General features: G+C 41.2%; 1 protein-coding gene across 15 annotated transcripts in view; it reads left to right on the top strand.

Annotated features, from left to right (window-relative positions):
* Positions 1-4,776: 4,776 nt before the first annotated feature.
* Positions 4,777-23,126, top strand: part of SPTAN1 (spectrin alpha, non-erythrocytic 1) — a 66,438-nt gene continuing 48,088 nt past the window's right edge. For 10 of the 15 annotated variants that reach the window (XM_058302301.2, XM_058302297.2, XM_058302300.2 and 7 more), the window contains exons 1-9: positions 4,818-4,944; positions 14,647-14,886; positions 15,532-15,657; positions 19,462-19,602; positions 19,988-20,134; positions 20,853-20,986; positions 21,938-22,082; positions 22,225-22,379; positions 22,978-23,113. In XM_058302301.2, coding sequence (XP_058158284.1) covers positions 14,650-14,886; positions 15,532-15,657; positions 19,462-19,602; positions 19,988-20,134; positions 20,853-20,986; positions 21,938-22,082; positions 22,225-22,379; positions 22,978-23,113 — 1,221 coding nt within the window. In that variant the 5' untranslated portion in view covers positions 4,818-4,944; positions 14,647-14,649. Of the gene's footprint in view, positions 4,945-14,646; positions 14,887-15,531; positions 15,658-19,461; positions 19,603-19,987; positions 20,135-20,852; positions 20,987-21,937; positions 22,083-22,224; positions 22,380-22,977; positions 23,114-23,126 lie in introns of all 15 variants that reach the window. The other 5 variants (XM_058302302.1, XM_071216939.1, XM_071216940.1 and 2 more) reach the window with 2 other exon arrangements.

Here is a 23,126-nt window from a genome sequence, read left to right as displayed (position 1 = left end):
AATGGCACCGCACACACGGAGAGCTGACACAACAAGATGACACAACAAAAGGAAACACAGATTCCTGGTACCGCTGATAAGGATAGAACCGGTCACAGAGGATGGCACAGCGAATGGACACAGAGAGCAGACAACCTGGGGGGGGTGGGTAAGGTAAGAGAAATAAATAAAAAATAAATCTTAAAAAAAAAAAGATAATGACTATAATTAGTAGTAAGATTTTGACAATATTATTTCATAATTTGTAACATATCTCATGACAATGCAGGGTGTTGGTGGAGGGTTGATGTATGGGGCCTGTGTATAATGTTAGGTATGTTTGCTTTGTAAGTTCCCAGCTTTTACTATACACTTATTGTTTATGTATGTTCATATATAAGTGATAACAAAAATAATGATGATGGGGTGGGTTTAGGGAAAAATACTTGGGTTGGTAGTAATATTTTGAGGATGCTCTTTAATCATTAGTTTAAAACGTTTATCAATAATGCAAGGTGTTGGTGGTGGGGTAAGTGTGGGATCCCTGTATGATGTTATATATGTTTGTTTTGTAAGGTCACAGCTATTACTATACACTTATTTTTTACATGTGTTCATGTGTGAGTAATATGTTTCAACAAATTTAAAAAACAAAGAGTTAAAAAGTCCAAAAATCTATTCATTTCTTGTTACCCATTGTGAACATCCTTTTAGTCATCTCTATGCACATATACAGTTATATGTATATGATACTTAAGTAAATGGAATCAGTACCCATGTTGTTATGTAACCTATTACTATCATTCAGCAATATCTCATATTTTTTCAAATCATTCCATATGAATTTCATAACCATTATAGTCTCTTGAATTTACAAATCATAATTAAATAGTTTTCAGCTAATGACTATGTTGTTTCTAATTTCATATAATTGTTAACATTCTTGAATATATATCTTGTGGGGAAGCAGACTTGGCCCAATGGATAGGGCATCCTCCTATCACATGGGAGGTCCGTGGTTCAAACCCTGGGCCTCCTTGACCCGGGTGGAGCTGGCCCATGTGCAGTGCTGATGCGCGCAAGGAGTGCCCTGCTATGCAGGGGTGTCCCCCGCATAGGGGAGCCCCACGCACAAGGATTGTACCCCATAAGTAGAGCCACCCAGTGCAAAAGAAAGTGCACCCTGCCCAAGAATGGTGCTGCACACATGGACAACTGACACAATAAGATGACGCAACAAAAACACAGATTCCTGGTGCCGCTGATAAGGATAGAAGGGATCACAGAATAACACACAGTGAATGGACACAGAGAGCAGACAATGGCGGCGGGGGGGGTGGATAAATATATTTGTGCTACTTCCTTAGAATAAATTCCTAGATGTAACATTGCTGGGTCAAATGGTATGTTTTTTATATTTTGATCCATTTTGCCAAACTGTTCTTCCAGAAAAGTTCTGCCTATATATATTCAAAATGCTAAGATTTGCCAAGCAGAAATGAGAGGTGAGTGTCAGGGAAGAAGGACATTCTAATTAGTGGGAAAAGTATGAGCAAAAGCTTGAAGTCGGAAAAATACACAATGTGTTTAGGAAGTGACTAAACTCAGGGTTGGTGGAGAAAAGCAGGGGACATGATGCTGGAAAGGTAAGTTGGAACAAGATTGTGGATGCTCTGGACTCTAAATAGTTCGGGCTATCCTGTAAGCAGTGGGAAGCTATTAAAGTTTTCTAAAAGGTTTCTCATAGTAGAACCAATTCTAGCAGTGTGTTCAAGATAAGTGGGAGGCATGGAGACTGATTTGGCCTAACAGGCAGTCCCACAAGAGTACAGATGTGGTGAAAAATAAAAAAAGTACAGATGTAGAGAGGAACCCTGATTAGGACAATGGAGGAAGGGAGCAGGGAATCCATCTCTCTGTGATTACTTGGGAGTTCCTTTTAAACAAGCCATCCTGGCAACTGTCAGGCCATACGCCCAACTGTCAGTTCTTCCATCAGTATCTGCTCTAATGTCCCTGCTTTTAGAAGGACAGTGCATTTTTAGGGCATTGGAATTAAGTGTAAACCACACTGTAAACTATAGACTTTGATTAGTAGCAATGCTTCAATATTTATTCATCAATTGTAACAAATGTACCATACTATTTTAAGATGTTATTAATAGGGGAAAATGTGGGAGGGGGAGTGGGGTATATGGGAATCCCTTAGTACAGTCCGCTTGCCAGCCTGTGACTCTTCCCAGGCAGCTCCCTTGGAGGGAGGGAAAATAGTGGAAGTGCTTGTCTGTCAACTTTGCTTTGTGTATGCATGTATTTCCCTCCCAGGGAGTGGCAAATGACTTTCCATGGCTGAATTCATTACAATTAGTTTATTTCCCAATGTTTGTCCTTTTTGAACAACTAGATATTGAGACTACAGAGATGCCTAAGTATAGGGTGCATGTCAAACCTTCAAAGGACTGCAGGAGCTAGAAAGGAGCTTAGAATTCAGTCCTACTGGCTGCTATTCAGGAGACCAAGAGAGATGTGACTGAGAACGTGGAATTAATGGGTTACAGAGCTGTGCTACACTTCCTGTGTGTCTGTGTCTGTGTGTGCACACATTTGTGTTTCTGAATGAGTTTCAGAAAATGAAGAGGGTCATTATCTACTGAATCATCTCCTTTCCCCACACCTAAGCGGAGTGTCAGGCATATGGTGAAATTGGTGGGAGGTGAGGTAGGCAGACAATAGAATACTGAAGAAAAATGGCTTTTTAAATGTCTCATTTCTAGTGCCAAATGCAGAATAGGGTAGGTGAGTGAGTGGGAAGTGAGGAGGACTGGGAATACTGTTTCTTGGCCATGTTTCAGATCAGACAAAAAAATAAATAAGATTTTAGTTTTTGTATCAATTCAGAAGCTCTTAGTCTCCAATCGGTTTTACATCTGGCAAAAAGCAGCAAAACCCTCATTTCATTATGGGGCCGGGATGATTTGAAAGAAAAATTCTTTTTATATCTCCTGCCCACGGCCCTCAGACCTGTTCCCTGCTAGAGCAGAATGTCTTAGCAATTTTGGAGAGCTACGATTGTGTTAGCCATTTTGTACCCAGAGATGAATGATTAAACACTTTGCTGCTACTCACTAAAGAGGAGACTATCGACGCCATCAGCTGTTCCCAGAAATGCACACTCTAAGGAGGAGTTACCAGGCCTTGTTTTCTCTACATAGAAGACTGCAGAAAACGCCTCTCAGCTCCTACGGTTTTCCTCCACATTCTGGAGTGCTGCTTCTGCGGTGTGGCCACTCCTTTTCTTTTCCCTCCACTCTGATGGAGTGAGGGAGTGGGGAATTTTTTGGCTACAGCCAAGGCAGCTTAGAAAATAAGACTGCAGATTCCAGGCGCAGAAAAAGAAGACAAACTGCAGAGAACCAGGGAGCTCAGGGCTGGGCCTGGGCCCAGGTGCTGGGTCAGAGCCCAGTGCCTTTATATTTATTTAAAGAGAAGGGCTGCTTGGTAACCAGGAAGCTGGGGCCTTCATGAACTGCCTTCATGAATTTCTAGTCTGCCTGGCTGCACAGGAATATCCTCGGTGCTGCTCTCAATGAGGAAGCCTAGCTGTCACTGGAATGGGTGTGGGAAAAGGGCTTCTTACCAGAGGGTATCTGGACTAGAGTTTAGAATCAGGCTCTTAAACTGCTAGGGGGTATCCTCTTTATTTTTCTCTTCTCAGCAGCCTGGCACCCACCTGCACCACAATGCCTCCCTTTCCTATGGAGAAGTAGTGTAGCATACTGTTTGAGAGAAGGTTCTGATTGCTAGGATTCAAATCCTAGCTAGTTTTTTTTTTTTTTTTTGCTAGCTTTGTGACCTTCAGCAGAGACCTCTCTGTGAGGGTGCTTATTTGTAAAATGGAGAAAATACTATCAACCTCATAAGATTATTGCAAAGATAAATACATTTTTTAAAAATAGGCAATATATGTGAAGTATTTAGCTGAGTGTCTGGTAGGTAAGGAAAGTTCAATTCATTGTGGCAGAAAGAACCTTAATGTCTTGTTTATAAAATAAGACAAATGCATCTGACTCTATTGGCAACGGGTGAGGAAGCTTTGGCTGTAGGGATACAAGAAATTAACTCCCCAAATCTTAGAATGACAGATTTATACCTCAGTAAACAAGTTGACTTTATTTTTATGATCCAGATTTGGCCTTTTCTCCATAACACCCTCTCAAACTGGTGTCCCAATATCATGCTCATTTTCTAGACCCCAGTCCTCATCAGAGCATGGCTGCGGGGAGAGTAGGCTGTCGGGCCACCAGCACCAGCCTCCTTCTAGAGAAAGTGGGCTGGAAGAAGAGAAGAGGACGGGTGACCTCACCCCGTGGGACTAGGCGTTTTTGCGGCCACGGCGCAGCATCCCCAGCCAGACTGCAGCGATGGCCCCTGCCCCGCCCTTCACTGCAGTTCTGGAAGGGCTCCCAGGGGCTCCGGGCTGGGGTGGAGAAGATTCTCCGCAGAGAGGGGAGGGGCAGGATTAGAGGACCTAAACTGCGGGGAGTGGGGTGTCGCTGGAGCATCTCGGGCCGACAGGGCGGAGGCAGTGACTCCACTGCACCACCAAACCCCACCCTTTGCGCGCGCCCTCTTTCCCCAGACGTCGGCGTCTCAACCCGCCCCTCTCCTCTTCCCCGGCCTCGCCGCTTTCGGCTCCTTCCGGGAGCGTTCGGCCCTTTCCGCCGAGCTGTAGAGGGGCGAACCCTCAGGAGCTCCGCCCCCTTTGCGCTACCAGAGCGCTACCCCGCCCCTCGAACCGCTTGGGGGCGCTTCCCCCGCGCTCGCGCCCGCCCGCCTCCAGAACGCGCGTGGCCGCCTATAAAAGAGGCGGGGCGCGCGCGTCGCTGCCACTAACCCGCTGCGGAGCAAACGGCGAGGAGCGGAGGCCGCGGTCGCGCGTCGGTCCCTCAGCACCCCCAGGAGCGGGTGAGAGGGGGTGCAGGGCGCCTGGGCAGCCGACCCCGGCTCGGGGAGCCGGGCCACAGGGAAGGGGTGGACGGGGAAGCCCTGGGGCGGAGCCGGCGCCAGGGCAGGTGAGCCCGGCCCGCCTCATTGCTCCCTTCAGTCGGGTGCGGAACCGGACGGGCCGGCCGAGACCGGCTGGCTTTGTGGCGCGTGGGCTCCCGAGGGGCGGCCTGGCCTAGCCCCGGCGCCCGCGGCTGGAATGTCATTGAGGGGGGCGGGGGGAAGGCCGTCGGGTGCCTCCCTGCACCCCCCTCTCCGCCCGCCGGCCGCGGCCCCGCCCTGCTCCATCCGGCTGCCGCAGGTGGGGTGGAGGCCCGCGTTGGGATCTTCGACCCATCTCCCCCTTTGCAGGGTGCTCCCACCGCCAGCCCCAGTCCCTATCCTCCGCGGGGAGCGAGTCCTGCCGCTCATTTTCCCAAACCACCGCAAGATTGAGGGTCGGCAGCAACGCCGGCCCAACCCCTGAAGGAGGAAGGGCCCATACCTTAGAGCAGAGAGCCCTTTGACCTTAATTCCATTCTGAATGGAGAGTCGTAGCTCCCTCTCCAGACGTGAAAAAGTCCGAGACTAGCCATTTTGTTCTCTTTCTTGTAATAAACATCTTTTTCCTTCTCAATTGTGATTTGCTTGTAAACAATAGGTAGATGTCTCTCTTTGTAGGAGACACAAATCAAATAACTTAATATCTTAACCCCCTTCCCCCTCGAGACCGGGTCTTTCCGGACAGTGCAGTATATTTTTAGTAAAAAATGTTACAACCGTTGTTAGCGTTGAAAAATAGAGCAATCTTTTGTTTGAAAGCCGTCCCTGCGAATTTGGTGCTATCCAACGAAAATGGCTTTTAAAAGTCTCTTTAATATATTGGAATAAAATATATTTTAAATAAGGGGTTTGTTAAAGTTAAGGGTTGAATATGTTTTAAGTGAAAGCCTGAATAGCTCGTGAAACTGGGTTGAGATGATGCTTGAACTGCGGTAACACCTGGTCAGATCTCTTTTACATAATAGATCCTAACATATTTAGGCCCTTTGTTCTGTCTCCATCATGGTATTTTAGAAAAACTTGGAATCCTGGCTGTGAAGGGAAAATAGAAGAGAGACCATATGAAGTATTTTCGTAACGTGTTGAGAAATTGCGTCGTCATAGCAATTGGACTTAAGTGAACAGAATGTATCAAAGATGGAAGGGTGGGGGTGTCCTGCAGCCAGGGAACGAAATCTTAAGAATAGCAGCCGAAACACTAGCTGTTTGAAGCCATTGAGCCAAGGTTCCAACTTAAGCTAGTCAATTTCTCTTTCCTTGTAGCTAATGTCTTAGATTTTGAAAGGTCAAATTCAAGTCAAAGTTTAAAAAAAAAATGTGCTGCAGGGGGCAAAAAGGCTGCAGTAAGTGCCTCTGTGCAGGAAATTAACAATCCTTTTTTAGTAACTGGGCCAGTAATTACTCAAAGGGACCCTTCAAAGTGTGTTAGCAGTTATCCAGGGACCTAGGTGGCAAGAATCAAAAGGAGGATTTACTCTGTACTGGATAGGTGTTAAGTGGTTCTTGTTGATAAATCATCAGCTTAGTACCCAATTCTCTGATATGCTTTTGTCTTGGCACAGTAATTTCATAATTAGAGAAATCTGATGTCACAAGCGCTAATGTCAGCCTGTCAAACAATCTGATGAACAAGTTTAGTTGGGGAGAGCTGTTTTAATTATATCTTTTGGTTCCCAGGGTTAGAATTTTCCCTACTTTTCCTACTCACCTTCATCCCAAAGGGAGGAGCCAGCTGCAGAGCATGAGAGGTAGAGCTCAGGAATAGTCCACCGCAGTCTTGTCATTGTTGAACCTGTACCAAGGACAGGAGGCCTAAGGCTGGCCTGCCTTTGTAATCATATCCTCAGTGGGCTCTGCTAGGACTCCACTAGTTATGCACGCCTGTCTGCTGCAGCATTTCATCTGTGGTTGGCTGAGTACAGTAGAAGAATGCAAACACCCTAATGACAAATGCTGACTCCAGAAATGCTGAGGGCAGACGCATAGCTGATCACTTGGGGCCAGCTGACTGGAGCAGCTGTGCTTTGGACCTTCACCTTCCTTCCAACTTTTTTGCATATTCCTCTTGTACCAATTTTGAGCAGGGAATAGTATTTTGTAAAGAAAATTTTCCAGCAAACTATGTCCAAGTCGGGTCTTTTTAGCTTGAGTTCTTTCTTGTTTCTGATTTCATGAAAGCATGCTTTCATTAGTGAATTGAAGGAAGTTTAGGAGTCATCTAGTCCTGCGACTCTGAATTTATCAGAGTGTTGGATTGTGGGGGGAGGGGAAGGCATGTTTAGTTTTTAAAAGTATACTCAGAATTATACATTTATTTGGCAAGTGGGGAAACAGGCCTAAAGGGGTTGTGACTTGGCCAAGGCAGCACAGGGACGTAGATAGTAACCACTAAGATCAGAGAACCTTGGTTTTCTTTCCATATTTCAAATCCCTGGTGGGATTAAAAACGTGTAGAATGGCAAAGGAGACAGGAAAATATCTGAAAATTTATTTTTATCTGGATTTATATGTTTTTTAAGGTCTGTTTTCTTCATTTTTAAATTATTTTGTTCAGTTTACCCTTAGAAGCTTGTTATCTTGCTCTTCCCCCTCCCTCTTTAGACTCCACATTCCTCCATCATGTTGTCATCGTTTCGTAAACGCAGAGTCCAGGTATTTGACCAGCATGCAGGAAATGTGTTGCCTTTTCAATTTTTGCCTGGCTTGCAGTGAAGACACATTTGTGTCAGAGGTTGAATGATCCAAAGAGAGGGGGGATTAAAACCCTGCCTGCATGACCTTTCTGTTAAGCAGATTGGTTAGGGTTTTTTGTTTTGTTTTTGATGTTTCATGATCAGAAGTCTTAGTAAACTTACTCTAAAAATTTCCAAAGCCTCCTATTTTTACCTTCCTCTCTTTAAGGCATGAATATATTTTTTAGTTTCTTAGCACCCTACTGGTGTTTGCATGTAGTGTTTGCAGATTTTTTTTATTGATAGTAACTTGGTTCTTAAGAACCAAGGGATTTAAACAGATTAGCCCAGATATTTGGAAAAAATAATCTGAAAATATGTACTAAAAATGGTATTTTTAATTTGACAAATCTTGTTAACTTGGGTTTGTTTCCTGTTCCCATTGACTTATTTCTTCTGCCACCACCCTTGTAATAAAGTAGAGCTTACATTTTATTGTTTAAAAAAGCTCAATGCATACCTGTTTTATTTGTGTATGGCTTTTGAGCATTTGCCAAATTGGACCTTTTTCAGAAAGAAAAAATGTTTTAATTAATGTCTTGATATCTCATAATGAGAAATATAAAACTTGCAAATTTCTAGGATTATAGGTGATAAATCCAAGGCAGGCCCTTTTATAAATTGTAACAGTTAATTATTTAAATGAATCTTATAAAAATGGGCCACATTATAACCTTTTCCTGTTTTTGAATCATAGTAACAATATGTTGCACTTAAATACTCTTATCTGAATTTTACAGGTTAAAAGGTAAGTAGCAGCAAGATAGTATTTGGGAAGCATTCTGAAGTAAGTTATCGCAATGTCACTGTGCATTTCTGGATTTTGATGCAATGCAGTATGAATCTTTTGCTTTCTTAGAGCTAAGTCCCTGCTCACCTTTGCAGAATTGTGCTAACAAGTTGAAATGAATTAATCGATTTGAAGGCTGAAGTGCAGAGTCACAATCCTGATTGGAATGTGGTTTAAAGCAAAAATATTTTTATTCATGGCATTGACAGTTTTAACTTATGTATTGTTTACCCATCTGCTTATCATCAGATCTGCCACTAAAATCTGCAGCTGACCTGGTTTTGAATTAATTTGTTTGACCTGAGAATCAATTGATATAAAATTGTATGGGTGCTAACCAGTTCTTTGGTTTGTTCTCAGGGGAGCCCTTCCACATCCATGGATTTAGTTCTCTTGCTTTGCAAATCTAAAATGTGGTAGTAGGCTGGCTTTCTAAGCCATGGAAAATGGCATTGTCGGTTCTGCACATTTGGGCTCTGACTAAGCAACAAAAACAAAACTGATGAATGGTTTTTATGACCTTTTGCTTTGGGTGATGTTTATGAATGTTTTCATAGAGCAAAGTGATCTGTTCGTCCTTTTAGTGCATCCCTAACATTCCTTTCCTTGCAAAATGTTTTATCTGGTGTCCTGCCTGAGAATTCTATTGTACTCTGAATGCCTTTAACATCCCAGCGCATTCAGCTTGGTGAAAGAATGACAATCCCAGTGCTTTGTTTTTATTAGAGAGTTTCATCTTCCTTACAATTTTTTTCCTTTTTCTGGGATTCTGTAGAGGAAATAATTATGAAATTCCTCCCCTCTGTATGAGGGAGTCGCAGACCACTCACTGCAGATGTCAAGTTTACAAGTTTGGCCTTTGGTTTGAAAATGTTTGTTTCTTCAGTCTTTTGTGTTACTTAACACAGTATGATTCCCACCCTCTGCCTCCTCCTCTCCCAAAGATAAATATATACCCATAATGAAAGCATTTAGTTTCTGTAGGTTAGGGTTACATTTTGAAAGTACCTGAGTACCAAGATCTGCCTCAGACAGCTTTCTTTTGGCATTTATTAAGAAGACAAAGATATTTTTTAATGACTAGCCTCTTTTGTAGGAACCCATTTTCAGTTGATAGTATATATAAATTTGTTTCACATAAAGGGAGTCATTTGTAGGTATGTTAAACCTACATTAAGTTAGAAATTTCTAGTCAACATTTCTATCTTTGGGACCCCTCTTACTTCACAGAGACTTGTCAGTATTGTGAGAACATTGACAAGTCCTTTTTACTTATTGCAGTAGATGGCATAGTTGTAATTTCTTTTTCATCCCCCTAAGATAAATTCACATTGCTTGCTGAATGATGCAGCGAACGTTTTGACTGCTGCATTGCAGTGTGTTTAAATAGCCTTCATCTTCAGTCTTCTCCAGTAATATATGAAAAAAATAGGACCTTTTTCTTGTTTCTTTAAATGGGAAGCTATTCTTAAACATATAGAGGAGACATTTAGTGAGTCCTTTCCTGTCCATTCTCTATGGACAATGATTTACTTAGTAAATCAAAGTTGATCTGCCGGTTTGAGATAAGTGGTTAGGTGATTGCACTCCTAGGAACTTTTCTCAGTTGGAGTTTTTAGTCAGTTAGTGGAATATACATACAGCCAGCTAGTAAGACTGGATATTGTTCTTTAATGGCACATTTCCCAAGTTCTTCCTAGAAAGGAAGCACTCTCAAAGGTGTTAATCCCGTTAGGACTGGAACAGCCTGGAACTTTCTCTGGAATCTGCCTTATCAGTCTGCTGCACAGTGCCAGGGCTAGGGCGGGGTTCTTGCAATATGCAGCCTCAGTCATGAAATGAATGTACTGTACACTGGCAGAGTCCAAGAAATTCTAGTAACTTAACTATGACATGGTTTTGGGTAGAGGTTGTAGCACCTTTGGGTAGTAGTAGCTTTGATGCGATATATGAGTATTTTTCCTGTATCTCTGTTCCCTTTCAGGGGCAAAAAAGAAACAGAAACTTGTGTAGGTAAACTAGAAACATCTCCCTATCAGGTTAAGAGGGGGAACTCTTTATTAACCCATAAATCTTAGGCTCCTGTAATCATGCAAGTAAAAATTGTGAATGTTTACAGTAGTAGGGAGAGCATTGATGACTTTCAGATACATGCCCAGTTCCCAAGAGTCAGCCAGTTGTGGCTTGGCAAATCTCCCACCTACTGACGTCAGCAGTTCTACTGCAGGAAAGAAAAGTCCATTATTGCCTGACCAAAGCACTTGGTATAGAATTGACTTGTTCTACTTCACTGGGGTGACAAAGAGGGCCTTTTAGGTTGGTTAATTTCAGCAAAGCCTCCTTGGACTGTCTGCCTGGGTTGGTAGGGTCAGATCAGCAGGCTGGGCCCAAGCAGGGGAATTTGCTCAGGTGAAACCTATGCACTATTAGGATGGAGATTTCTTTTTCATCTAAAAGGGCTGCTCTCCAAATGTGATTTCCATAGCAGCTAAAGGATTTTTAGAAATGCAGTGAATCCTGTGATATGAGGAGGTAGGACACATGCCATAAACATTAATCCTAAAGACTTAGACACTTTACTTTCAGGAAACTGAAGTATAGCATGGTTACTGCTTTATACATAAACTATATCTTTTTTGGTATTTGAAAGCAAGCAAATTAGATGCATCATTTCCCTATTTTTCCATCTTTACTGTTTCCTAAGGGATGAGAGCAAAGGAAATACATAATTATTAACCCTGATTGTTTACTTAAGAAGGTTCAATCTTAAAAACAAAAATAATTTTTATTTATTTTTTAAATATTACTATATCCCTCCCTTTTTTTCCCCCCTCCAAAATGGGGATGAAAAACACAGGAGGTGGTGAAAGGAATAAATAAATAACCAAACAATTATCAGTATAGTGTGTTAGCACCAAAACATATTAGGAATCACTGGTGCTAGTGAGCTGGTCTGGAAACCAGACTCCTTTGGCCACCTTAGACTCCACAACTTGCTTACCAAATGACCTGTGTTTCTGACTACCTAATTATAAAGTGAGCAATTTCTTTTATTTCCAAGTTCAGAATATAATTGACTCTCTGATAGGTTCCAAGTCCTAAGTTCTGTGCTTAAGAGTAAGTTATGGTTTACCCTTAAAGAACTTATTAATTTGGTAGGGAGAGAACGATAATTACACAGCAAAATGTGATGAAGGCGTGAGGTCATGTTTAAACACTAGTAGATGTGACTAGTGATAATAGTGATTCTTTAAGATCCTTGTCAGAACTGGTCTTCTCCAAAATAGACTGCTGTACTTAGGACAGGCTGCAGTATAAACCAGAACTGCCTTGTTGGTAATTATTACAGAAACTCTGCTCTGATCAGACACTTCATTTTTTGAGGTTACTCTCAGTCTTTGGTTTTAAGGACTCTTTTGAAGCCTGTTTTAAAAATAGAAAAAAATTTTTTTTCAAACATAGCTGTCCTACTGATGCTACAGATTGTGCCTTCTTGAGCTTTATTTCCCTAAGTTCCCACTCTACCATGGTCAAAAGAGATGCTACTTTCTTAGAATATACCATCATATGGTCAATCCAAAATTAGCATATCAGACTTGATCATTAGACTGACACCTAATTGTATAGCTTCAGTTAGTACATTCTTTGTTTGCCATTCTTGTCTAGCTTTTACTTGGATGGATTTCCAATTTCACAATGAGGAATGTGAAACTTGGTTAGATTATTGAGCTCTCTCTGCACCCCTTACAAGTGAATGCAGAACTGCTCCATAGCAGTTGCAACACTCAGCATGTACTTAATTATTTATTCAGCAAGCACTTCTTAAGGATCTCTGTATGCTAGAAATCCAGGATACAAAGATTGGGTTGCTTGGTTTAATTATACCATGGGAAGTATATATAAGTGCTCTGTGAATCTACAGAAGAGTGTGATTAAATCTGAGAATTTGGAAAGGAGAGAGCATTGAATACTGGTTAATTCTGTAGTTTCCTCCTTTATTGAAATATAAATAGTTACCTAGGGAGAGAAGAAAGACATTCTGAGCAAAGGAAGCAGTGCAATGGCTTAGCATTTTTAAAGGGTAGTTACATATTTTGGAAAAGGAAAATTTTCATATGACTAGGATGTAAGGGGAATGGGTGAGAGGTGATACCAGATCTGAATGTAGGGCCAGTTCATGAAGGGCCTTATATGCCCTGCTGAACAGGTAGACTCATTTTTCTACCAAACAGGAGCCATTAAAGATCTTAAAGCATAGGAGTGACATGTCAAGAATAAGTTTCCTTATAATTGAAAAAAAAACACAAAAAACTGGACTTTGTTTAAAAAGAAAACTGGTTAATATGTGGAGAATAATATGGAAAGAATGCTTCCATGACTAAAATCACCTCATGTTCACTTCTCTAAGATAGTCTCTTAGAAAGTAGCTTACAGAGTTGGTCAGGAGTGAACAGTGTTTTCTTACCCCCTCTTGAAACTGATATAATCCCCTAAGATTGTGAACTAGAAACTCTGATCTCATACAGATCTCACCAATGTTGTTTTTCTCAGAGCTGAATGTGGTGAGCATTCTCACTGATTTTCCATTCCTAATCCTTAGCCTGCTTATCCTTTCCTTTTAACTGGGACAGTCTAATAGGATGACGGGAATAACTCCCAAATGTTACCCAGTGGCAAAATTTTTATACTTTTTTTATAGAACAATAGCTAGAGGGACCATAAAACTTACCTAGACTGCTTCCTTACCAATTCTGAGTCCTCTTTGTAGAATATAGTTTGTTTGGTTTTTTAAAAAGATTTATTTATTTTACTTTATTTAGCTCCCCCTCCCCCCATTGTTAGCACTCACTGTCTGCTCTTAGCTCTCCCCGGCCGCTCAGGCCAGCTTGCCTTCACCAGGAGGCCCCGAGAATTGAACCCAAGGCCTCCCATATGGTAGACAGGAGCCCAATCTCTTGAGCCACCTCTTCGTCCCTGTAGTATAGTTTTTAAGTTGGAAGAGATATGAGAAACCATCTCATTTACACCTGCCATTTTTAATCACTCTAGGAAATTGATGCATAGAGAGGCAAAGTGGCTCATGTAAGGTCACACATTACTGACAAATTTAGAATCTTTTCATCATTCATTTGTACCTAATTCCTTCTCTGGTCCTTGGAGGATAAAATGACTTATTTTTGATAAGAGCAGTTAGCATATTCTGGGTTTCTCACATAAATAAGTCAAATATTCTCTTTGACATTAAAATTTGAGCCCAGAAATCTGAGGGTTTCAAGGTGGGGCAAGTTAAGTACAGCAGGAAATGTCCACCTATTTGGTTAGCCTGCTTTTCTAGTTAACTTGACATTGATGCTAAATTTACGCAGTCTCCCTGCTTTCCAAAATAACAGACTATAACAAAATAACAGGACAAGTCTTTCCCAACTCCTTTTTTTTTTTTTTTTAATTCCCCTTGTATTGGTTTTCTTTTCATTGTGCCCATTCAGATGAAATTGAGCCTATTCGTTGCCCAGGCATTCTGATAATCTGAAGGAGGCTTGTAGGGGTGACATTTGGGGGTAACTGAGAAATCAGTTACTTGTCTTAGTAACTTTTATTAATTGTTGATATTAAGGACTCAATTATTTTATAATTATTCCTTTTATTCATTGAATAACGGGCTGAGATCTGGAAAGAGAGGAAAGCTGATTTAAATAACAGTAAATTGTTTCTAATTTGCACAGTTAAATGCATAGACAGATGAAAGAACTTTGGAATGAACTTGTCAATAATTCTTTGAGTAGGAAACATATTTTCTTTGAATCCTAAAAGCCTCTGTAGAATTGACAGTATAAACCATAGCCCTCCCACCCATATTTTTTACTTGGTTTTGTGGCCCTCAGGGGGACCCATTTAGTTAGGTGTTGGGGGAGTAGATAGCCATGTTTCTAGGAGTAGGATCTGGGTTTCATTTCATCTCCCTAGAAGGGGCTACCTTCTCCGTTCATTTGTCTGCTTTAGGAGCATCTGATAATTCTTTCTCTTTCCTTCAGAGGTCGATTCTGTTGAATCTGTTTTGTTATTCTTTGGTGCTTATCTTAGGGCATTTTCTCTTTTCAGAAAATGGATCCAAGCGGGGTCAAAGTGCTGGAAACAGCAGAGGACATTCAGGAGAGGCGGCAGCAGGTCCTAGACCGATATCACCGCTTCAAGGAGCTCTCAACCCTTAGGCGCCAGAAGCTTGAAGATTCCTATAGATTCCAGTTTTTCCAAAGAGATGCCGAGGAGTTGGAGAAGTGGATTCAGGAGAAACTTCAGATTGCATCTGATGAGAATTACAAAGACCCAACCAACTTGCAGGTATGTCTGAGCTCCTTGATATTCTTGCTAAAATTCAAAGAGCACAGTTGTTCTTGCCCTAAAATCAGACAAAGAAAGTTAAACTAATATGACCTTGAGAGATTGGGCATCAGGAAGAATGTAGATCAGACATAAGGAAGGGCTAATTTATTACTCTGAAAAGCCTCTGGTTTCTTAACCAGAGGTCCATGAGTTTGAATTGAAATTTCAGTATAGTGTAGACTTAGTATGCAGGATAAAAGAGTGGCTTCTAAAGTAAGCTGAACAAAGTGTCATGTCATGAATGAATGTGGATAGGTTATTCCAGAGTAAAGATATTACATGCTAAGAAACTGTCAGTATGGTTCTATGTTTCTAGGGATTGCATATTCATTTAAGGTTAATTTCCTGATAGACAATAACATTAGGATTTTTATACATCTTCTTATCTGCAAAGTTGGTAGTTCTCAGTAAAGTTTTCAGAGCCAATATAGATGCAGGCAAAGTGCTTGATTAATTGAATGGTTATGGGGATGGGTGAGAAGCTGAGTGATGTGTCCATAATTAGATAGTATAGGATTAAGGAGGGGAGGAATAAAGGGAGAAGGAGAAAAGATGAGTACTTTGTGATTGCACTTTTTGGCTCACTTCCTGGTTCACCAACAGGGGAAGCTTCAGAAACATCAAGCCTTTGAAGCTGAAGTACAGGCCAATTCGGGAGCCATTGTTAAGCTGGATGAAACTGGAAACCTGATGATCTCAGAAGGGCATTTTGCATCTGAAACCATAAGGGTAAGTACAGGTAGTGCTTGGTATGGAAGACCTTCATCTAGTTGGTAGAGGAAATGTGGATTAAAATTCTATGTCAATTGAATTTCTAAAAAAAGATAGATTTCGCCAACCTTTTAAAAGAATTTATGAAGTCTCTTTTTTCTTTTAATGAAGTCTCTTAAATGTGTTCTCGAAATTCTACAGCTGGGCATGTATATAAACATGTTTGTGTAACTCAGTGAAGAAATGAATGTGATTACAATGCAAATTGAACTCTGCAGATAATTAGGTGGAAAGCGTATTAGTGAAATTGGTGGATTAAGGAATTAGGACACAATGAGAAATATGAACACTATAAAGAAAAGGTCTCTCAAGAAAGAAAAAAAATTAAAAGAAAAGTGCTCTCTTGGAAAGCTTGCTGTCTGAATCTCAGTGGCTTACCTTGGATGGGGTTTACTGACCTCCAGTTAGCAAGCCAGTTAAAGGTCCAGCTGTGTGGCATCTGTTTGTCAGTGACCATGGTCATATAACTGACTTTGAGGCAAGAGTCTTCAAACTCTTGGTCTGACTCGTTTTGGCGCTGGTTCATTAAAGTTGGGGTAATAACTGATCTTTCTCTGTTTTGTTTCATGTTTCTAATACCAAGGTAATAATGCAAAACACGACTCTTAAGGATAAGGTGGGCACACTGAGTTTCTCATAACTGAAAGCTCTTGTGTATCTTGATAATACCTCATATCTGTCTTTGTTTTTTGTCATCAGAAGTTCTGTTCCTCTGAGGGACCAGACTTTTATAGTAACCTGAAGTCAGGTCTGGGACCTGAAGATTGAGATGAAAGCTCCATTCAGCAGAAATGCTTCATCTCCCCTCCTCAGTTTGGTAGTTTTCAAATAAAGGGTCTTTAATAAATATTTGTTGCTCACCTTTGATCTGCTAAACTCTACGGTCTTATACTGAACATTTGGAATTAGCCTTAAGCTTTTTAGTAATAATTATTGACTATTACTAGTAATGATTGCAAATAGAAAAAGTGAATTCTAAATGCTGTAAGACCAACTATTCTTTAATTGCATTCAACCCATCTCAGTAATGTAATATGTGTCCCTGCAATTAAATACAAATATTTATCTGCCCGTTTTCTAACTATTTTATATAATCTTACAGTAAATGAAATCAGCATGCCTTATTATTTCCCAAATAGAAATTATACTCCCAGGGTGAGTGGGGCTACTTTGAAGTATAACCAGGAAACAGATGAGGATCATGAGAAATAGATCAAGGGTTTGTCTTGAGTAATTAACCTGGTCTATTAATACCATGTGCCCTGTTTAGAGTTCTTATTAAAGCAACATTAAAATGTACTGGTAGGGAAGCAGACTTGGCCCAATGGATAGAGCATCCGCCTACCACATGGGAGGTCCGCGATTCAAACCTCAGGCCTCCTTGACCTGTGTGGAACTGGCCCATGCACAGTGCTGATGTGCACAAGGAGTGCCGTGCCACGCAGGGGTGTTCCCCGCGTAGGGGAGCCACCCAGCGCAAAAGAAAGTACAGCCTGCCCAAGAACGGCGCCACACACATGGAGAAGTGACGCAACAAAATGACGCAACAAAAAGAAACACAGATTCCCAGTGTCACTGATAAGGATAGAAGCAGTCACAGAAGAACACATAGCAAATGGACACAGAGCAGACAAACTAGGGGGGGTGGGGAGAAAAATAAATTTAAAAAATCTTAAGAAAATAAATAAAATGTACTAGTAGCTGCCATTTGTTATGTAGCTGTTAGCTATTTATATGCAGACTTTTTTAGGCATTTTTCATGTGTTATCTCTAATCTTCCAATAATCTTTCAAGGTAGCCACTATCCCCACCCCCACCCCCCATTATAGAATGCCATATAGAGGATAGAAACCGAGGGTGAGAAGTTTGAATAATTTGCCCAAAGACACACAGCTAATAAGTAACAGAACTGAAATTTCAATCTTTCTTTCTCCAGTCACAACTATTTGCTTTATTTTTCCAACCTGCATTTCATTCCTATTGACTTTCTTTAATTTTTTTACCTGACTGCGTCTCTGAAAGCTCTTGCTGCTTGTTCATGCTCTATTGAGAAATCACCTGCATTAGAACTAGGATTTCCTCTCCTCCCTGCCAGCTTTCCCAGTGGGTTTCTTAAGTGCACCTGTGATGTTTAGGGATTTTTTTTCTCTGACTAGTAACCCTTCCTTCCTGTCCATTCATACTCTCAAACAATAGTAATCTTATGAAACTGAACTCTACTTAACCCACAGTATTTTCAAGATCAGACAAACCAGGAATAGGAAAATTTTTCCAGTACTGGGATGGGCCTTGTGCTAGTTCTTCACTTGAAGGTGAAATTTGGGGAAATGAAATTTGTGAAAAACTGACAGTTGATTTGAGGGTAAGGCTTTCTCTAGCCTTCTGTGGCTCCAGTTTTAATTTGAGCAAAGGCTTCATTTAATTTTTATTTTCATGCTTAAAATTCTTATGGAGTTCTTGGCTTGGTAACTTATCTGGTCCATAAGTCAATAACTTAGTTTGACAGGCAGAATTAATATAGAGGAAGTTGGGTGGCATGCAAAGGCTATGTGTCCTGGATAACCTTTCTATCACTGGTTTAGACCTTCACACCGTACCGGACAGCGTGGCGCCCCATAGTCACTGCCACCCACATTGGGTCCCACATCCAAGTAGGTGGAGTATTGACTTGCTGTTGGTTGCCTTTCCTCCCTTGCCTTGGAATGCTTTTCACTTCCTTCTCAGTGGTGGGTTACAGTTTTTAACAAGCAGTGGTAGAAGTGATTGCAGTGGTGGAAGTGAATTTGTGTGAACATTTCCCCCCCCCCCCACTGCTTTCTCCTTTCAAATTAAGCATCCAAACTTGTTTCTAAGAGAAACCGCCCATGTTGACTAACTCATGGCTTTCAAGTTTTTATTTTGCTGGGAGTGTCATCTCAACAGTGGGTGGATCCCAGACTTCTTTTCTCTTAGTGTTAAACCTTTTGTGTTTTTCTTATGCTGTCTTTGTTATATAGAAACTCCCAGTATCTTGGGTAGGTATAATCAAGGCATTGAGGTTGGATTGGGATATGGAATATGTTACCTAAACTTACATTGATGATCAGTTTGCCCCACCTCTTGACAAGTCCTTATTGGGCCTTGCTTGAGAACCCAAAGATGCTGGGAAGTGAATATGTTTGGGCCTGTGGCTGCCACTTGTATGAAGTTTGAAATAAACTGAAGATGTATTTTATTACAAACTGTATCTTTTCTCAGAGATTCCAAAACTTTTTCTGTCGATTCTTCTGTTGATGACATTTCAGGTCACCTATCTTTTCTGCTTCTATACAAAGGTTTTATTCTTTACATATGCCTCCTAATTATTTCTTTATATTTTTGATGTCTAATGGACCTTTTTTGTTTTGTTTTGTTTTTTTCCCCTTTCCTCCATGAATTCAGGAGATAATCTTTAGTAATTTCTGTTAAATTTTCATGTTAATTCCTCATTTTTCCCTCCACAATAGTTCTTCTGAGTTAGAAATCCCACTTTTGGCAATAATTCCCCTGACAAAAATTAGAAAATATGTACTTATGGAAGGTTATTTTATAACTTTTAAGGCCTACCAAACCACTCTAAAGTATGGACTTTTTTCTACTCTCAGATCTATAATTTTCTCTCAGTTTAGGGACTGTCTTTTCAAAAGATTTTTATCCATGTGGTTCTTATCTCATAGGAATTCTTTAGAAGAGCAGATCCCATGAAACTGGTAGTAATCTGTAGGGTAATTTTTTATCCTTCAGACTCGTTTGATGGAGCTACACCGCCAGTGGGAATTACTTTTAGAGAAGATGCAGGAAAAAGGAATTAAACTGCTGCAAGCCCAGAAGTTGGTGCAATATTTAAGAGAATGTGAGGATGTGATGGACTGGATCAATGACAAGGTGTGTTTGGGGAAGGAAGATTTGCTACTAAGTCTTTTACCCAAAGGAATGGAAGAGACTTATCTGACCTACAGCTGATAGCCAGTGTTTATGGCAGATGTAGCTAGTTTAAGCAGAAAGGATGGAAGGGGGATTGCTATATCTCAGCTGCTCTCTGGGTATATTCTATTCTGTAGCTGTGAAACCTGGAGTCTCTGAGACATAAATGTATGAACTTAACCTCTTGCCTGTGAGAGGAACAGAAATCACAAACCATATAGAAAGCTCCATCCACTAAAGCTAATATGGCCCCATTCCTCATGTGTCTGTTTCACATAAACTTCTGGGAGGCATTGTTACCATGTGTTGGTTTAATGACTCTGGCTCTGTTATGATTCCTGAATAGGAAGCAATTGTGACTTCTGAGGAGCTGGGCCAGGACCTGGAACACGTGGAGGTTTTACAGAAGAAATTTGAAGAATTTCAAACAGATATGGCTGCCCATGAAGAAAGAGTTAATGAAGTAAACCAGTTTGCTGCCAAACTCATTCAGGTAAATACAGTTCTGTGTTTCTTATGGCATCATATGTTAACTTTTGATGATCAGTTCCTTAATCTCTGATTAAGTTTTTGTTAGCATGTCTAAGGTTTTTGTTTAGACCTAGGAAGGGCAACAATACTGCATGCAACTAAATTAGAGAGTGCTTTCTAACTTGTTAGCATGGGCAGGAAAGGCAAAGTTCATTTGATCTGTTTTTCCCCTCCACTTTGGGGTAGGACTTGTTAAAAGCTTTTATTGGGCTACCAAAATGTGATGGGTAGAGAAGAATACTTTTAAAGAAATGTTTCCAGTTTGAAGCAAGGAATGAACACTTGGAGCCCTGAAAACCATGCTTGACAGGCTCACAAGCATTTGAAATAAACCTTAAGCAGTTGAGGCAGATAGTTGTGTTGATGAAGCTATTGCCAATTTGCAGTTGAAATGTTTCTTAATAAAAAGGTTTTTAATAAGTACATAACCATTTTATACAGATAAGCCACTCTATTCCAAGTGGTAGAAAATAGCTCTCGCCTTTTTAGAGAAGCGGAAACAAGCTCTTTTAAAATACAGATCACTTAATTTCACAGAGACCAGCATTTCTTCTGTCACTGTCTTCAGAATGGCAGAGATTTCACTAAAGCAGACAGTTCAAGGAGCCAACTCTAGGGTAACTAGTTGTAGGAGCCAGAGTTATGACAAAATCCAGTCTCTTCTACTGCTTCTTGTTTAGGAACAGCATCCTGAAGAGGAACTGATCAAAACTAAGCAGGATGAAGTAAATGCAGCCTGGCAGCGACTGAAGGGATTGGCTCTTCAGAGACAGGGAAAGCTCTTTGGCGCAGCTGAGGTTCAGCGCTTTAACAGGTACCAAGTCAGAGTGAACATCCACTTGAAGGGGCTTGATAAAGTATCTGGCATATATTAATAAGATGCCATAACAAGCAAGGCCTTGGCCCAGTACGGGCATCCCAGTTCTTCTAGAGAACCATCGTAACTGTGGATTAACTGGTGCTTTTATTTTATTTTATTTTATTTATTTAACTTGATTTATTTCTCTCCATCCCCTTGTTGTTTGCACTTGCTGTGTCTATTTGTTATCTTGTTTCTTTAGGAGGCACCGGAAGCCAAAACTGGGACTTCCAGTGTAGGAATGAGGTTCCTAATTGCTTGGGTCATCTCCGCTCCCTGCTTTGCTGTGTCAATCATGTTTTTCTTCTTCTTCTTCTTCTTTTTTTTAAAAGATTTATTTATTTCTCTCCCCTTCCCCCAACCACCCCATAGTCTGCCCTCTGTGTCCATTTGCTGCATGTTCTTCTTTGTCCACTTCTTTCATTGTTGGCAGCACGGGAATCTGTGTTTCTTTTTGTTGCATCATCTTGTTGTGTCAGCTCTCTGTGTGGGCGGCGCCATTCCTGGGCAGGCCACACTTTCTTTAACGCTGGGCGCCTCTCCTTATGGGGTGCACTCCTTGTGCATGGGGCTCCCCTACGCCGGGGACACCCCTGCGTGGCATGGCACTCCTCGTGCGCATCAGCACTGCGCGTGGGCCAGCTCCACACGGGTCATGGAGGCCCGGGGTTTGAACCATGGACCTCCCATGTGGTAGACAGACGCCCTAACCACTGGGCCAAGTCCGCTTCCTGCATGTTTTTCTTCTTGTGTCTCTTGTTGCATCATCTGGCTGCACCTGCCCCTCGTGCTAGTGCACTGTCTTCTTTAGGAGGCACCGGGAACAAAACCACGGACCTCCCTAGTGGTAGGCAGGAGCCCAATTGCTTGAGCCACATGTGCTTCCCTGGTGCCTTTATTTTATAGGGATGTGGATGAGACTATTAGCTGGATTAAGGAAAAGGAGCAGTTAATGGCCTCTGACGATTTTGGCCGCGACTTGGCAAGTGTTCAGGCTCTGCTTCGGAAGCACGAGGGTTTAGAGAGAGATCTTGCTGCTTTAGAGGACAAGGTGAGTTTTTTGTTTTTTGTTTTTTTTTAATTATTTATTTTTTTTTAAATTACATTATGAAAATGGGTGAGTTTTGAAAGCAGCTATTGCTATAAGTAAGTTACCAAGGATCAGATGAGCAGTTTTGACAATTTTTTTCTAGGTCAAAGCCCTGTGTGCTGAGGCCGACCGCCTACAGCAGTCCCACCCTCTGAGTGCTACTCAGATTCAAGTGAAGCGAGAAGAACTGATTACAAATTGGGAGCAGATCCGCACTCTTGCGGCAGAGAGACATGCACGCCTCAATGACTCATACAGGTAGAAATAATCTTCCAGTGCTCAACTGCCTGTGTCTTTTGTCTGTTTTTAGAAAAGAGGGGAAGGCAAAGTTAAGGATCTGTTCTATATATTGGAAAAAGTTTCTGTATGCCTTCCAGGTTTCATTTTAAGGAAGTGCAAGTGACTTTCTACTACCCATATCCTATTACTTTGGAGATTTACAACTTTATAGTACTCTAAGTATCGTTTTTCCATTCCATATCACTAGGTTATAACCAATAGAAATAAAAATATCCTTACGCTAGCTGAGCACCACTTGAAATATATGGTTAAAATTAAGTAAATCAAGGATTGGAAAGGAAAAGAATGTTTCTTACTAACCAGGAATTGAACCTAGGAAGTTGAAAACATTGGACAAGATTGGGGCCTTATAGGGATGGACGGAACCTAAATTTTAAAAGACTGATTTCAGCCTCCTTTATACTTTTCTTTTCCATCTAGATTTGGGAGACTTCTGTATTTTCCAGGACTAGAGTTTATATAGCTTGTTAGACCTTTGAGATTATAGAATTCAGACCTTTGGGGGGCCACTGGGGTATCCAGTGGAAAAGTCTGACTTACCTTTGGTTTTCTCAAGGCTTCAACGCTTCCTTGCTGACTTCCGTGACCTCACCAGCTGGGTGACTGAGATGAAAGCCCTCATCAATGCAGATGAGCTTGCCAATGACGTAGCTGGGGCTGAAGCCCTGCTGGATAGGCATCAAGAACACAAGGTAATGTGTTCAA

Source organism: Dasypus novemcinctus, chromosome 8 (assembly GCF_030445035.2).
Source record: "Dasypus novemcinctus isolate mDasNov1 chromosome 8, mDasNov1.1.hap2, whole genome shotgun sequence".
Taxonomy (NCBI): Eukaryota; Metazoa; Chordata; class Mammalia; order Cingulata; family Dasypodidae; genus Dasypus; species Dasypus novemcinctus.
The sequence above is the reverse complement of the archived record's forward strand: the minus strand, read 5'-3'. Positions and strand labels throughout refer to the sequence as shown.